Genomic DNA, 15,019 nt, shown 5'->3' on the forward strand with positions numbered 1-15,019 from the left:
GTGTCAAGCTTAAATATTCTATAAAATATTCCTTTCAGGTCCTGACAGCGGGGGTTAATAAAAGTCGAAAATTTTGCCAAAGAATAGAATAGAATAGAATAGAATATGTGGAATCTATTTATACATTAAAGCACAGGGTCTTCTATAAAATCTCGCTATAACAGGATTTTCAACAAAATATTTGAAACAAAAATATCTTATTTTCTTCAAACTTTAGGGCTATTTTAATAGTCCAAAAACATAAAGCCAACTCTAATCAACTCTAATCTAGGTTCTAGACGTAAGAAACGAAGTAAAAATTTCTCTTTTTAATTTTTAATTCGGGGTCTCAGAGGCGGAATCTTAGCTGTCTAATTCACGCACCTCTGACCCTTTAGTAAAAGTAAATTCAGCCTAAAGTCTGATTGCATCAACCTTGATACACCGGCTAGTCCTATTGAGTGTTTTATTACCCAATGTCCCGGAAATACAGTACAAACTGGGACTTGAAAGGTTGACCCGGCTCGGAAATTCAAATGTACTACGGCTGTCCATGAATTATTCATAAATAGAATTGGGGAAATAAATTCGCTTAAATACTTGTTGAAACTGTAGATGTAATATAAAACATTCCGATTCACAGCCTTCACTCCTGTATGCCGAGTCCATTAGCGCCTGATCCAATCAGGGTTCAGTCATGTGTTTGTTGTCTATTCTGAACCAATAGAAATAGTTTGGCAGTAACATCTATCTTTCTAAATATCTATCTCATTATCCAATCAGAGTTATGAATCCTTCAATCAGAAAATGGAAATTTTTACTTCTACTGAAACTATAGATGTCACCCTTTGCTAACCCCTTATATCTGAGTTACAAGGAGTGAGACATGATTGTTTTTTTCTCTCAAACAATGTAAAATTCCCTTAATTATCTCCGCTGCATAAATCCATAAATTCACTTTTATCATAAACCACATTTATGAATACAGAGTATGTTGTTTAAATCGGATTTTATAATATATAAATAGATGCTCACTTGAAAGTACACGTTCCCTCACAAAAATTCTATTCCATTTTGATTTGAATTTAAACATTCTACATGGCGTGTTCATTTTTCAATCTTGCTTTTTTTACATCCTTACATCCTTACATACTTACATACTTGTACAAGATTAAAAAGTTGGTTGAATTTAAAATCTGAATATTCATAAAATCAAGTTCTTTTACACCTTTGCAATCTTATCTGAAGAATAAAGCTGGCAGTTTTAAATTCTTGAATTAAAGAGGAGGAGGGGGGGGGGGGGGGAAAAAACCAACATTTTTAACCGGTATTCGTACTTTTAAATATTAAACTTATTTTCAAAGTTATACATGTATATTGTGTAAAACACAACGTTTTTTTGTAGCATTAAAATATGATTTTTACTTTTTCAATATTAATTATGTTAGTTGATTATATTTCCAATATTATAATTATTAATATTTTTTTTAATTTTTTAATTATGTACCCCCCCCCCTGTAGACATGTCAAATTGGAGTATAATTTCACGTTAAATTAAATCAAATTCAATATTAACTACCCTCATGAAATAAGAGCTATTAAAACTAAATTACGTAACCAAAGTTTTCTTTTCTCAAACTTGTGTAAAAACAATCAAAAACTATAAGAGCTACGAGGTCACAAAGTCGCACTGGTAAGTGGAAATGTTGCATTAAGGAATTGAATCTTTGTAACAAACTCTGATTTTCTAATCACATATATCTTTTGAACCAGATGTTGTAAACCTTAGATATTTCAAATTATGAATTCTGTTAAATCAATTAATCTGAGTTTGAAATATCAAAGGTTTACAACATCGTGTTCTAAATATTTGATTTTCTTCCAAAGAATTATATCCTTTTACCAAGTTCTTCATACTAGTGGAGTGTGCATGGATTGTGAAACCCCATATATTCCCCCTGTTTGGATTTATATATATATACGTATATTTATATATAAATCCTTTGTTTTATAACAAATCCTTGTTTTGTAGAATAATTCTCAAGATTAGACACAAAAATTTGAGAAAAATAGGAATTTGTCGGTTGGTTTGATGGTTGGCTGGCCATAGGGTTTGGTTTTATCATCTGATTTTGTTAAAAGGTTTAGCTTAGAGAGAGTAGATACATGACCTTTTTCCCACCCATTGTTCTGGTACCGGGTACTCTAGTTCATCTAGTTTCCTACGTGATCACGTGATCAGTCACAAACTACTCTTTTTTACTTTAAATACAATCATCGTCGTATATATCAAAACAATGAAGACTACTTTCAATTTTAATTTCTAGAAAACTTTTAAACAGCATGGATTCACATTAACATGGAAACAAAGAGAAGCTGTAGATTAACAGTGTAGATCTATTGTTCTATAGTTTTGTATATACCTTTATAGCGTTTCAGATCTAGCTATCTATCTATGCTTTTCTATTCATACTAAACTTATTAAATACACGGTTACCCACAATGACGACATTAAAGCCTTTAAATATGACGAGGATTGATTGCGGACTTTGTATAACTAAATCAAGTTTTTTAAACGGTATACTAAATGAGCAGGAAAAGATGTAATCTAAGACGGAATTTGGTGAAGAATACTGGATAAATTCCGACACAGTCGTATATATAGCCTCAACTTTAGTGAGTAGCCCTGTATGCATCTTGTTATGATGATATCAATTTACACTTGTGTATCCAGAACTATCTTTAAATATTTACACTTGTGTAATGTATCATGAACTATCTTTAAATATTTACACATGTGTAATATATCAAGAACTATCTTTAAACATTTACATTCGTGTAATTTATCTAGAACTATGTTTAAATATTTACACTTGTGTAACGTATCAAGAACTATCTTTAAATATTTATACTTGTGCAATGTATCAAGAACTATCTCTAAATATTTACACTTGTGTAATGTATCATGAACTATCTTTAAATATGAACACTTGTGTAATGTATCATGAACTATCTTTAAATATTAACACTTGTGTAATGTATCAAGAACTATCTCTAAATATTTAAACTTGTGTAATGTATCATGAACTATCTTTAAATATGAACACTTGTGTAATGTATCATGAACTATCTTTAAATATTAACACTTATGTAATATATCAAGAACTATCTTTAAATATTTACACTTGTGTAATGTATCAAGAACTATCTTTAAATATTTACACTTGTGCAATGTATCAAGAACTATCTCTAAATATTTACCCTTGTGTAATGTATCATGAACTATCTTTAAATATTTATACTTGTGTAATGCATCATGAACTATCTTTAAATATTTACACTTGTGTAATGTATCAAGAACTATCTTTAAATATTTACACTTGTGTAATGTATCAAGAACTATCTTTAAATATTTACACATGTGTAATGTATCAAGAACTATCTTTAAATATTTACACTCGTGTAATGTATCAAGAACTATCTCTAAAACCCGGCTTTGCTTGCAAATTTAACTTTCCCTATAAAAGTAAAGGCTGCATGCTCATATCAGAATTTTTAAAAGCTAAACAAAATTCCCGTGGTTCTACCAAGTTCCCTATCGGTCAATAGGTCAAAGGGTTCATGAGTTATGAAGTTACTTACAAACGAACAGACAGACAAACAAAGATCACTACTTTAAATACATAGATTATCGATTTGAAAAATGCAGAGGTGTGTGCTTTCAGAAATTTCAATAAAAAATATTTCGAAATCTTTCTCGTAATTCTTATCGAACAAAATCCACTGCTGAATTTAAATTTTAAAACTACTTTTTTAATTCAAAACTCAATTAGTTACAAAGAAAAACTAAAAAAAAATCGAAAGTCATTAATCAGTATTCTATATCTATCTTGCTATCATTCTACCTGTTAATTTTTTTTAAAAATCTTCATGACAGAAACTAATCGAACTAACACCTTTTTTATTCTGTCTGTTTATTTCTATCCATCTGTTTATTACTGTCTATCTGTTTATTTCTAACTATCTGTTTATTTCTATCTATCTGTTTATTTCTCACTATCTGTTTATCTATCTATATATCTGATTATATCTATCTGAATGAAGATGATGGCTATCTGGCATCTGTACAGTGAGATTAAATGTTGTCTTTATATTCCAACCCTACCAACAATTTAACACTCTTTTATTCTGGCTCTCGTCTCATCCTTATAATATCAAGCATCTTTTATTATTTGTATTCATCTTTTTATCCATAACATATGTTAGACATATCTCCCACCCCGTACCTAATGTAAACCTATACCCCCCCCCATACCCCTTTCTAATACACTTCTCCCTCCCTCATACACCTTCCACATCTAATATCCTGATCCATCTTTTTATTTAGTTCCGCAGTTAAACCTAGAAAATGCACAGTAATAATTGACGATTGGTCGGATAGTTTAGGGTGAGGGGGGGGGGGGGGTATGACTAGGAAGAAACGGACTGTGAGTGGAAACCCTGTACTTGAAAAGAATAATTCTATTTCTATTTCTAGTTGTGATAGTCTTAAAATTAAAAGCTGCAGCTTAAAATAAAGGAATGACCAATTTCTGGTCAATGTTTAAAAAGTACAAATGTATTCTTTTAGTGATTAACTAGTATAAGTGCCCTGCGTTGCCCGTGGAATTTAAAATTTAACATTTCGAGTTTTTAGTAAAAAAATATCAAATTTGTTTAGCCTATGTCACCCCTAGTGAACCAATGGGTTTCCTAAAAAATGTCGATTTTGTCCAACCAATTGGGTAGCTAATAGCTATACCTACCATACATATATGAGCAAAGAGATTTATTATATAGACTAACATTAGTAAGTAAGTAAGTTAGTATATATGTATTTATGAAATATAACAAAAACACACAAAATTAAGTGTTTCAGGATAAAATATTTAAAAAACCTCCAAAAATTGAGGTTGTGCTAATATTTCCCCCCATTAAAAAAAAAATATAAAAAATAAAAATAAAAGGACAAGGAAAGGTAAGGAAAAGGAAAGTTACATATTTATTTTTACATTTTATTTAATATAAATTGGTGGTGGATTGTTACTATTTTTTGACAATGAACTAACAACTTTTAGAAATAAAAATTATAGGTTCATTTGCAATATTAAACAAATAAAATAGGCTTAATGGCTTGTGGAAAATATATAGGTTCTACGCAAAACGGGCATTTTTAACCATCTTCTAAATTCGGGCCTATTTTTTAAATCCTTTATGTCATTTCAATATCATTCTTTTGTTAAGGTTTTCAGGTCAACAAATTTGTATCTATTTTAACCATATCTTTGGGAAATTGGGACCTCTACACTCATAGAGTAAAAAAAGTAAATGTTAAAATTATATCAAATTGTATTTATTACAACAAACCTGATTTGAGATAATTACGATACTTCTTTACTTTGCGTTAAAGTCACCGGAAACAGAACCTACTCACACGTGAAATGTATTCTACGATGAAGGCCGATTATCTGCAGGAATCTGTGATACATTAACTGTTTTCAGGATAATTACAAGACAGGGGAAAATGACAGGAAAATTTGCCATTTCTATTGAATCCCCGACATTTAAAGCCTAATGGGGGTTATTAGGTAAACTAGCGAACAATATAGTAATACGGTGCAAGATGAAGGATAATAGCAACAGTGTCCAGAGTATTTCGTAGATAAAATACCAGTTATGAATTCGGAGAAAATAGGGTAAATCACGTTTCAATACAGCGCTACCCACATAGCATCACACTTCAGAGATGACTATACAGAATTGCTTTACATTTCAGGGTTTCTTAGCAAAAAAAAATATTTAGTTTTCTATGAAACGACATGTACAAGGCAGATGACTTTGAGCAAAACTTGTCTTAAAATTTACAGATTTTCAGGTCGTCAATAAAGCCTCATTAATTCTTTGAGTGTTACCCTCTAAAATTTAAAATAGGTGTTTATTCCACGTAAAAGGAGTATTACAGAAAACATGTGAATTGGTTTAGAATAAGGATTCTCAAAGTAAATTTTACTCCCTCATTGTTTACGCACCCTCCACCCCCCCCTCTCCCCTTCCTCATCTTATTTAGCTGAGTTTACTCATCCTTATGACTGGCAGAAATATGGGAGATTGCAGTAATTACTTTGAATACTTAAAATTTTATTGTTTAACCCCATTACCTTATATTAAACTAAACTTGCTTTAGTCAGACACGATTTTACCATTAACATAAATACAGGAAAACGGAAAAACAAATACATCATTTTCTGATGAAAATTGGAATAAAAAATAAAAAAAGATTAGTCAAATAAATAAAATTCAAATTTAAAGTTGTCAATATGCATGTAAATATAATTTTGACACTGTTTAACAATCCAAACGTAAAAAAAGGTCAACATAACAATTCTGGATATTTTCTTGCTACGTTTAAATAAATCCACGAATAGCTATAATAGTCTCAAGTTTTAAATTTTCTTAGATAAAAATCACTGCAGCTATCTTCATGATCCACTTTACCACTGAATTGTTTCAATCGCACTCTTCAAAAAAAAACAATCTTACTAGGTTTTAAAAAGGAAGAGGGGTGAGTAAAAGGGGAGCATAAGGAGAAATGGATCATTGGATATCTATCTATCTGTCTGCCTGTCTGTCTGTCATTCCATCTATCTATCTATCTATCTATCTATCTATCTATCTATCTATCTATCTATCTATCTATCTATCTATCTATCTATCTATCTATCTATCTATCTATCTATCTATCTATCTACCTATCTACCTATCTATCCTCTCCCAGGTATGCACGGATCCAGAGTTTAGAAGCATTTTCCCAAATACAAGGTATTGGGGTCATACCCAATACAATATATCAATCCTAGGATGTAATTTTCGGAACTATGACAACCCATCTGAAAAATGTGCTTCGTCACATTAAACCATAAAAAGCTTTAAAAATATTGGTTTTCTCCAAAAGTAATGAAAGCGTAGTTTTTTTGTGAATTGGTTAAATTCTTCATTTTGTGAAATTTATCTTTCGTGCATTATTGGCATAACTGCCTTACATTCTCTTAGTCAGATGGGTATCCTAGATACATCGATACAAACCATAGGTACACAGATATACTATAGATAGATAGATAGATAGATAGCTGGGTATCCTAGATAAATCGATACAAACCATAGGTACACAGATATACTATAGATAGATAGATAGATAGATAGCTGGGTATCCTAGATACATAGTTCCAAAAATACAGGGTGTCCCACGAAACATGACAGTATGCAAGAGGCCTTGAATGTCGTCTTGATTTTTGATATAATTTGCTGCGTTTATTTGTCAACCTAATTTTAGAAGTAAATTTCTAGAGATAATAATCACAAAATTCCCCTAGTCCTGCCATTTCCAAAATGTGGTCTGCATTTTTTGTGCTTTCAATATTGCCCGAGATATGAACAATTTCGTTTAGATTTCGACAATTTTGCTTTTATTTAACAAAATTGAAATCTGAACCAAATTCTTTATATCTCCGGTAGTATTGAAAGCACAAAAAACGCAGACCACTTTTTGGAAATGCCAGGGCTAGGAGAATTATGTGATAATTGTTTCAAGAATCATACATGTTAAAGTAGATAGAAGACTAAATGTCACAAATAAATTCAAATATCAAAGACGACTTTCAAGTCGTCTTGCTATTGTCATGTTTCGTGGGACACCCTGTAGATACACAGATAAACTATAGATAAATAGATAGATGGATATATAAATAGATGGGTATCCCAGATACATCGAAACAAGCCATAGATTAATTTTTATTTTATCAAAATGTTCCTGTACATGACGTCTGTAGTTTATTGTAGAACTTTTTTTATATTTATGTCGTCGTTATTTAATAATTTAAAAAACTAACTCTGAAAACGTATCCACCCCCAAAGATGGAGTTTTGAACGTCAAATTTGCGCTCAAACTCAGGATTTACAGATCTTTTAAAAGTTTAATATGTCTCAAATGAATCCGAAAGAAGTTTTGCACAACACTGCATACTCAGTTCAAATACCTTACATAGCTGGTCACTCCCTTTAAGCTCATCGATAACATAAATAAAAAATACATAACATAAATGTATTTATTTGTTCCATTTTAACATGAATCATTTTTTTATTTGTTTATTTGGTTGAACCATTTATTTGAATGTGTGCACTGTTTACGAAATAACTGTTTGAATAAATAAAAAAAACTTTTAAATTCTACTTCTTTATGTTGATAAATATTAAAATAATAAAAGTTGCATTTCTGGATTTCAAGGCAGAGCTAAAAGATTTAAAAAAAATAAATTGCATCTTTACTTGACCCATTGTAAACAGCTGCACTTGCAGTAAAACACTGCAGTTAAAGGTTAACAGCTTTGCAGCACCAGCTTGCCTTTTATTTATCTATTTATCTATCTATCAATAAATCTTCTTTCTTTACAAATATATAAATACTAAAAGAAAAGCATTATATGTACCTCATTAATCGCAACATTTATCAACTGCTACAAAAGAGAAAGCACAAACGATGGGATACGCATTCGACCCCGTGAACGTATAAAATGCCTTTTTTTGCTGAAAAATAGGTGAATTTTTTATAAACATAGGTATGTAAGCAGATACTTTACTTATAAAAGTATAAGATTTTTTTGTAAAATCATGATAAAAAAAATATATTTAGCAAAAAATTCAACTTTAAAAATCTTTAAATTGCCTCTTTTTTTCTTTAAGACTTGCTTAAGTTTTTTTGTCTTGGAAGTTACGGTAGTTTGAAAATGAAAAAAAATAATAAATGTTGAAATTAAGATTTTGAAAAGTCAGTGGAAAGGAGGGTAGTTTTTCATTTAAAAAATGTTGATAAAAAAAGTTTCAACTTGTCAGTGGTAGTTAGGGTAGTGGGGAATTGAAAAATAAATTATTGAATAAATGTTGAAAAAAAGTTTCAACTTGTCGGTGGTAGTGAGGGTAGTTTAAAATAAAAAAAAAATTTTGAAAAAAATGTTGATATATAGATTTTAAAAAGTCGGAGGTAGTGAGGGTAGTGGCAAATTGAAAAATAAATTATTGAATAAATGTTGATAAAAAAGTTTCAACTTGTCGGTGGTAGTGAGGTAGTTGAAAAAAAAGTTTCAATTTATTTTTCAATTCCCAACTTTATTATATTTTACTTTTTACTCACTCCAGTTAGAAACCTAAGAATCCTATAAAATATGTATTAATCATATTTGTGGTTTCTCTGCAAAAGTGACATGCACATTACACAATGGAGAAACTCAAAATTCGGTGATGGTGATGGACCAAACCTCTGTAGAGTAAAAAAGTATATGTTAGTTATACATTTATTGAAAATATATTTCGGTCTAGGTTGACCCTCGTCAGTTCTAACGATATAATAACCATCAAAATCGATAAAAAAAAAATATAAAAAATGTTTGTTAAAAATCACAAGAAAATAAACAAACAAAAAAGATTATTCAAAATAAAAATTTGGGCTGTCAAATGGACATAAGGGAAACGAACTCGATTATGAGATGGAAAAAGATCATTTGCAAATATTTACTTAAAAAAAATAATAAACACTTTAAATGACGATATTTTCCACATTTTTGATTCGATGAAGGTTTCAAGGGTACTGTGGCAAATCGGGAATTGTCATCATCTTTGGATTGAGGTTCAATTGAAACAACTCTTACAGTCCCTTTAAAGTCTGTCTTTAGATTGTTACATGAACAGTAAATAGTTTGAATTCTATGAAAACGTGATGCATTTATATACTCCTTGTAATGGTTTATATTATAGAACCCAAACCTACCTTTTGTGTATTTTAAACCAAAAATTCAATTTTATGCATTTTACGGAAACATAAAACCAAGAATGTCCCAAAAACTGCATCAGCCTGAATAGAATCTGCTTTTCAAGGCAATAAATAAATTTTGAATAATGAAAACATAGGAATCATACAGTAGTAACCAAAATAAAAAATCTATGTATTTAGTTTACATATTTTTTTAATAAAATGATCGATTTAATTCTCTATTAATCATAATAATTTAAACAATCAAAGTTATAAATGTCGTTGTTGTATTGCTAAGGGTGCAACTAGGGCGCTCTTCCCCTCTCTAGAAATTGTAAAAAGGGTGAAAATAGTAAAAAAAAAATTAAAAAAGGAAATTAAATTCTAAAAAAAAATTTAAAATTCTAAAATTGTATTTTGAAAAAAAATTAATTTACATAGAACTTTATAACATTTTTATATCCTACTTCACTCTACTCGTTCTAGTTTATCCTACTCCTCTCTACTCGTCCTAGTTTAACCTACTCCTCTCTACTCGTCCTAGTTTATCCCACTTCACTCTACTCGTTCTAGTTTATCCTCCTCCATTCTAATCTTTCTAGTTTATCCTACTCCTCTGTAATCGTTATTGTTGATCCTACTCCTATGTCCTCGTCCTAGTTTATCGTACTCCTATCTCCTCGTCCTAGTTTATCCTACTCTTCTCTACTCGTCCTAGTTTATCCTACTCCTCTCTACTTGTCCTAGTTTATCCTACTCCACTCAACTCGTCCTAGTTTATTTTACTTGACTCTACACGTCCTCTAGTTTATCCTACTCCTCTCTAATCGTCCTAGTTTATCCTACTCTTCTTTAATCGTCCTAGTTTATCCTACTTCACTCTACTCGTCCTAGTTTATCCTACTCCTCTCTACTCGTCCTAGTTTATCCTACTCCACTCTACTCGTCCTAGTTTATCCAACTCCATTCTAATCGTTCTAGTTTATCCTACTCCTCTGTAATCGTTATTGTTGATCCTACTCCTATCTCCTCGTCCTAGTTTATCCTACTCCTATCTCCTCGAACTAGTTTATCCTACTCCTCTCTACTTGTCCTAGTTTATCCTACTTCACTCTACTCGTCCTAGTTTATCCTACTCCTCTCTACTCGTCCTAGTTTATCCTACTTCACTCTACTCGTCCTAGTTTATCCTACTCCACTCTACTCGTCATTGTTAATCCTACTCCACTCTTCTCGTCCTGTTTATGCTACTACTCTCTATTCGTCCTAGTTTATCCTACTCCACTCTACTCGTCCTAGTTTATCTTATTCCTCTCTACTTGTCCTAGTAATTATCCTACTCTTATCTACTCGTCCTATAGTTTATCCTACTCCACTCTACTCGTCCTAGTTTATCCTACTCCACTCTACTCGTCAAAGTTAATCCTACTCCACTCTACTCGTCCTAGTTTATCCTACTCCTCTCTACTTGTCCTAGTTTATCTTACTACACTCTACTCGTCCTAGTATATCCTACTCCTCTCTACTCGTCCTAGTTTATCAGCTACTCCTCTAACTCGGCCAAGTATATCCTACTTCTATTAACTCGTCCTTTTGTATCCCCACTCCTCTCTACTCGATCTTGTTTATCCTACTCCTCTCTAGGGCTGGGCAAAGTTCTGTTAACAAAACGGAGTTTTTCGAAAACAAACGGAAGAGTACGTAAACGAACAGAAAACACCGTTAATTTTTAATTCTTAACAAAACAGATTAGCCGTTTTTGAAATAAATAACGGTTAAAAAGATTTTAAAAGTGAATTTCGTTTTTTTCTTTTCTTAATTGCGTAACACTTTAAAAGAATTTTTTTACATGTTTTGATGTTTTTAGATGTCTAAATAAAAAAAAATTCGCCTTTAATTCTGCAATAGACAGTAAACAAAAATTTTGCGCCGTTAATTCTGTAATAACTGTTGGAAATTTTCCGTTATAATTCGCAGTTAATAACATTGAGATAGTTAACAAACGGAAACTTAAAAAAAAAACGGAAAACACCGTTGACGAAACAAAGTTTCATTCTTATACCCTCTAGGACTAACGTCTACCTGAGATTTTATTTTAAAAATGGTCGGAACAAACCGTTACCGAAATGGCTTTAAAAAGTTTAAACGTGCCTAGCCCTACTCTGCAGTACTCGATCTATACTAGTTCTTGTTAATACTACTACACTCTTCTTGTCCTAGTTTATCCTACTCTTCTCTACTCGTCCTTTTGTATCCCTAATCCTCTGTACAAGCTTTTTTGTTTATCCTACGCCTCGCTACTCGTTCTTGTTTATCCTACTCCTCTCTACTCTTCCTTGTGAATTATACTTCTCTCTACTTGTCATAGTTTATTATACTCTTGGCTATTCGTCCTAATTATACTCTGCTTCTTTCTGCTCTTCCTTATTATCTTATAGTTTATTCTATTCCTTGCTGTTCGTCTTTTATCTATGCTACTTTCACCTCGATCGTCTTAGTTTATTCTATTCCTGGCTGTTCATCCTTTTATCTCTGCTTCTTTCTGCTCGTCCTTGCTTATCCAGCTAGACAAGCTCGACTCCACGTACTCGTCCTTGTTCATTACTTTTTCTCTCTACTCGTCATTTTTATCTCTACTCCTCTCTACTCGTATACTGGCTTATCCAGCTACTCCTTTCTTCTCGTTCTCTTCTATACCGACTACTATCTTGCCGTCCTTGTTTATCCCTACTTCTCAATACTCGCCTTGTTAATCTCAACTTCTCATTTTTCTACATATGTATATTTAGGTAATGTTACATCGTCTATACGCAACATCCCACCTACTGAACTTCCGACCTACTAACTTTCCGAAATACTACAATATTAGACCTACGCCCGCTGTTTTTTTGTATTATTTGAGGGTTAGGTTAGGTTAAGACTTAATTTCTGGGGCGAGCGATGCGGCTGGGACAGGCTAGAGGGCCGAGTGCCGCGGCTAGGACAGGCTAGGGGGCCGGGCGCTGCAGCCACAATTCAATATAGCAGCTGTAAAACCACGTGCTAGAAGGTCGGAAGTGTAGTATAGCGGATCTGCTTAGGTCGAAAAATACACCACCGTATTTAATATTGCTGATATCACAGACGACATTTACACCTTTGTTTTTTCAAAGCTTTCAGTGGCATTCGGAGGAACTATGCGCTCAATAGATTTCTCTTCGCAACACAGACCATCAAAATTCTGAACGCAATTCACGATTACGAATCTAATCACTACGGAAGCTTGACACTCCAATCTAAACCCGTTATATTTCAGATTTCCCTGTGTTAACAATGGCGTATTTACTGCTGAGAGATCCTGTGTATTGGGTGGTGCGCTAAACCCGACTTTATTCGGTAAGATTTTATTTTAAGTATTTCACCATGTTGAGATATTGTTTTCCTATTATCTTTGGAATTAAGCTTCATTTTAATTGCATAATATTGGTCATATTGTTATCGTCCTACATTGTGCTACGTTGTTAACGTAAAAAAGTTTGGTTTTAAAACTGTATGATTCTACAATCTACATTGCTTCTAAATGAAATGATCATGATTAGTGCCATGGAAAAGTTTACTGACATCGAGAGGTTTGGACCTAAATTCACTAAGTGATACCCCCCCCCCCCTTTAAATAGTAAATAGCAAATAGTATAAGATGTTTTTCTCACTTATACACTTAAAAATTAAATACTTCGGTAATTTCCTAGGATTTTTGCGTTTTGATCCTTCGGCCTACAGGCTCATCTATTTTCATGAATTTTCCCTCCCCAGGGGAAGAACTGATATAAATTTTTTAATTTTCCAATACTCTTTACACAAAAATTACTATATTTTTCTTATTCAGTGAATAAAAGAAGAAGGGTCTGCCCTAGTAAACGATTTTTGCCCCCCCACCCCCTCCTATCAATTTTGTACATGACGGCTAGGATGGGCTAGGGGGCCGAGCGCTGCGGCCACGGGTTAGGTTAGTTAAGACACTTTCTTTAAGATCTATGTACAAAATTGATAGGAGGGGGGGGGGAGTCTAAAAATCGTTTTCTAGGAATTTACCAAGAAAAAAACATACCAAACATTTGGAGAAACATGTAAATTTCAATGAGTGGATGGGGTAGATGAGTTTTCAAGAAAATATACTTCCTGGTCTTTGCTATTTTTGCCCTGATTTTGTAAATGTTACCCTCCGATACTGGAGATTTCTAATGTATCAAAAGATAATTTATTTCGGAAATTTAGAAAACGTACTAGACTTTTTTTATTTTAACTGGATGCCCCCCCCCCCCTTCCTTCCCATCTAATGCATGGTGAATAGAAAAAACTGGGATTAATGATGTGTGGACCAAATTTTTAAAGCTTTTTGTTTGAATTTTAGGAATAAACAAATAAAATGTGAAAAAGAAATTCAAAAATATTTTTAGAACATTGAAAAAAAATTTATAAAAATTCGTTCAAATTTGAATGAGATTTAACAAAAATATGCAGTAAATGTTATCAAATCATAACCTTAGATTTCAAATATGAAAAAAAATTGGCTTACATTTCTTGTTATATCTAATTTAATTTTTGATAAATTTTTATGAAATTTTGTAATAAAATAGGATAACATTTTTCCCAAAAATTTTTTCTGAAAATTTTATTCGCGGATTTTCTTCCCAACGTTCCTAAAATATTTTTGATATCTTTTGATCCCATTTTTTAATTCATAAAATACGAGGAGAACAAAATTGAACATTTTTGTCCAAAACATCGATAATCCTGTTTTTTACTTTCCCTGTATATTTCATCTCGGGGGTACATGGCTTAAAATATTGGCCAAAATTTGGTCCAGCTTTTCGGCCAGCTGTACCGAACAAATATTATTTGCGGAGAGAGCATTATTTTACAGATTTTTGTTCTAGTTTCCTGTTAATGTTAGTGTCAAGACCTGAACTAAATGAACTCAATCTACTAACGGATTTGAAGATATGTCACATACAGGTAAAACGCGGGGTTTTTTTAGGGGGTTTGATAGGGTTTAAACGTATTCAAAGTTTTTATGTTTATTTTTAAAGGCCTCTGAAGTTTTAGGCAGAGGCGTATTCATGGAGGCTATTGGGGCTCAGCCCAACCACTTTTGAAATCTATGTTTTCCAGAGTGTGTTTGGATCCCAATGTGTGATGACTGACGAGCTCCCCCCCCCCCCC

General features: G+C 32.2%; 1 protein-coding gene across 3 annotated transcripts in view; it reads left to right on the plus strand.

Moving 5' to 3' along the window:
- Nucleotides 1–13,107: 13,107 nt before the first annotated feature.
- LOC111697277 (BLOC-1-related complex subunit 8 homolog) overlaps nt 13,108–15,019 on the plus strand; it is a 4,981-nt gene continuing 3,069 nt past the window's right edge. For 2 of the 3 annotated variants that reach the window (XM_023467208.1, XM_023467210.1), the window contains exons 1-2: nt 13,108–13,192; nt 14,734–14,812. In XM_023467208.1, coding sequence (XP_023322976.1) covers nt 14,800–14,812 — 13 coding nt within the window. In that variant the 5' untranslated portion in view covers nt 13,108–13,192; nt 14,734–14,799. Of the gene's footprint in view, nt 13,193–13,292; nt 13,426–14,733; nt 14,813–15,019 lie in introns of those variants that run through there. The other variant, XM_023467209.1, reaches the window with a different exon arrangement.

This window comes from Eurytemora carolleeae, unplaced genomic scaffold (assembly GCF_000591075.1).
Source record: "Eurytemora carolleeae unplaced genomic scaffold, Eaff_2.0 scaffold48, whole genome shotgun sequence".
In the NCBI taxonomy this organism is placed as follows: Eukaryota; Metazoa; Arthropoda; class Copepoda; order Calanoida; family Temoridae; genus Eurytemora; species Eurytemora carolleeae.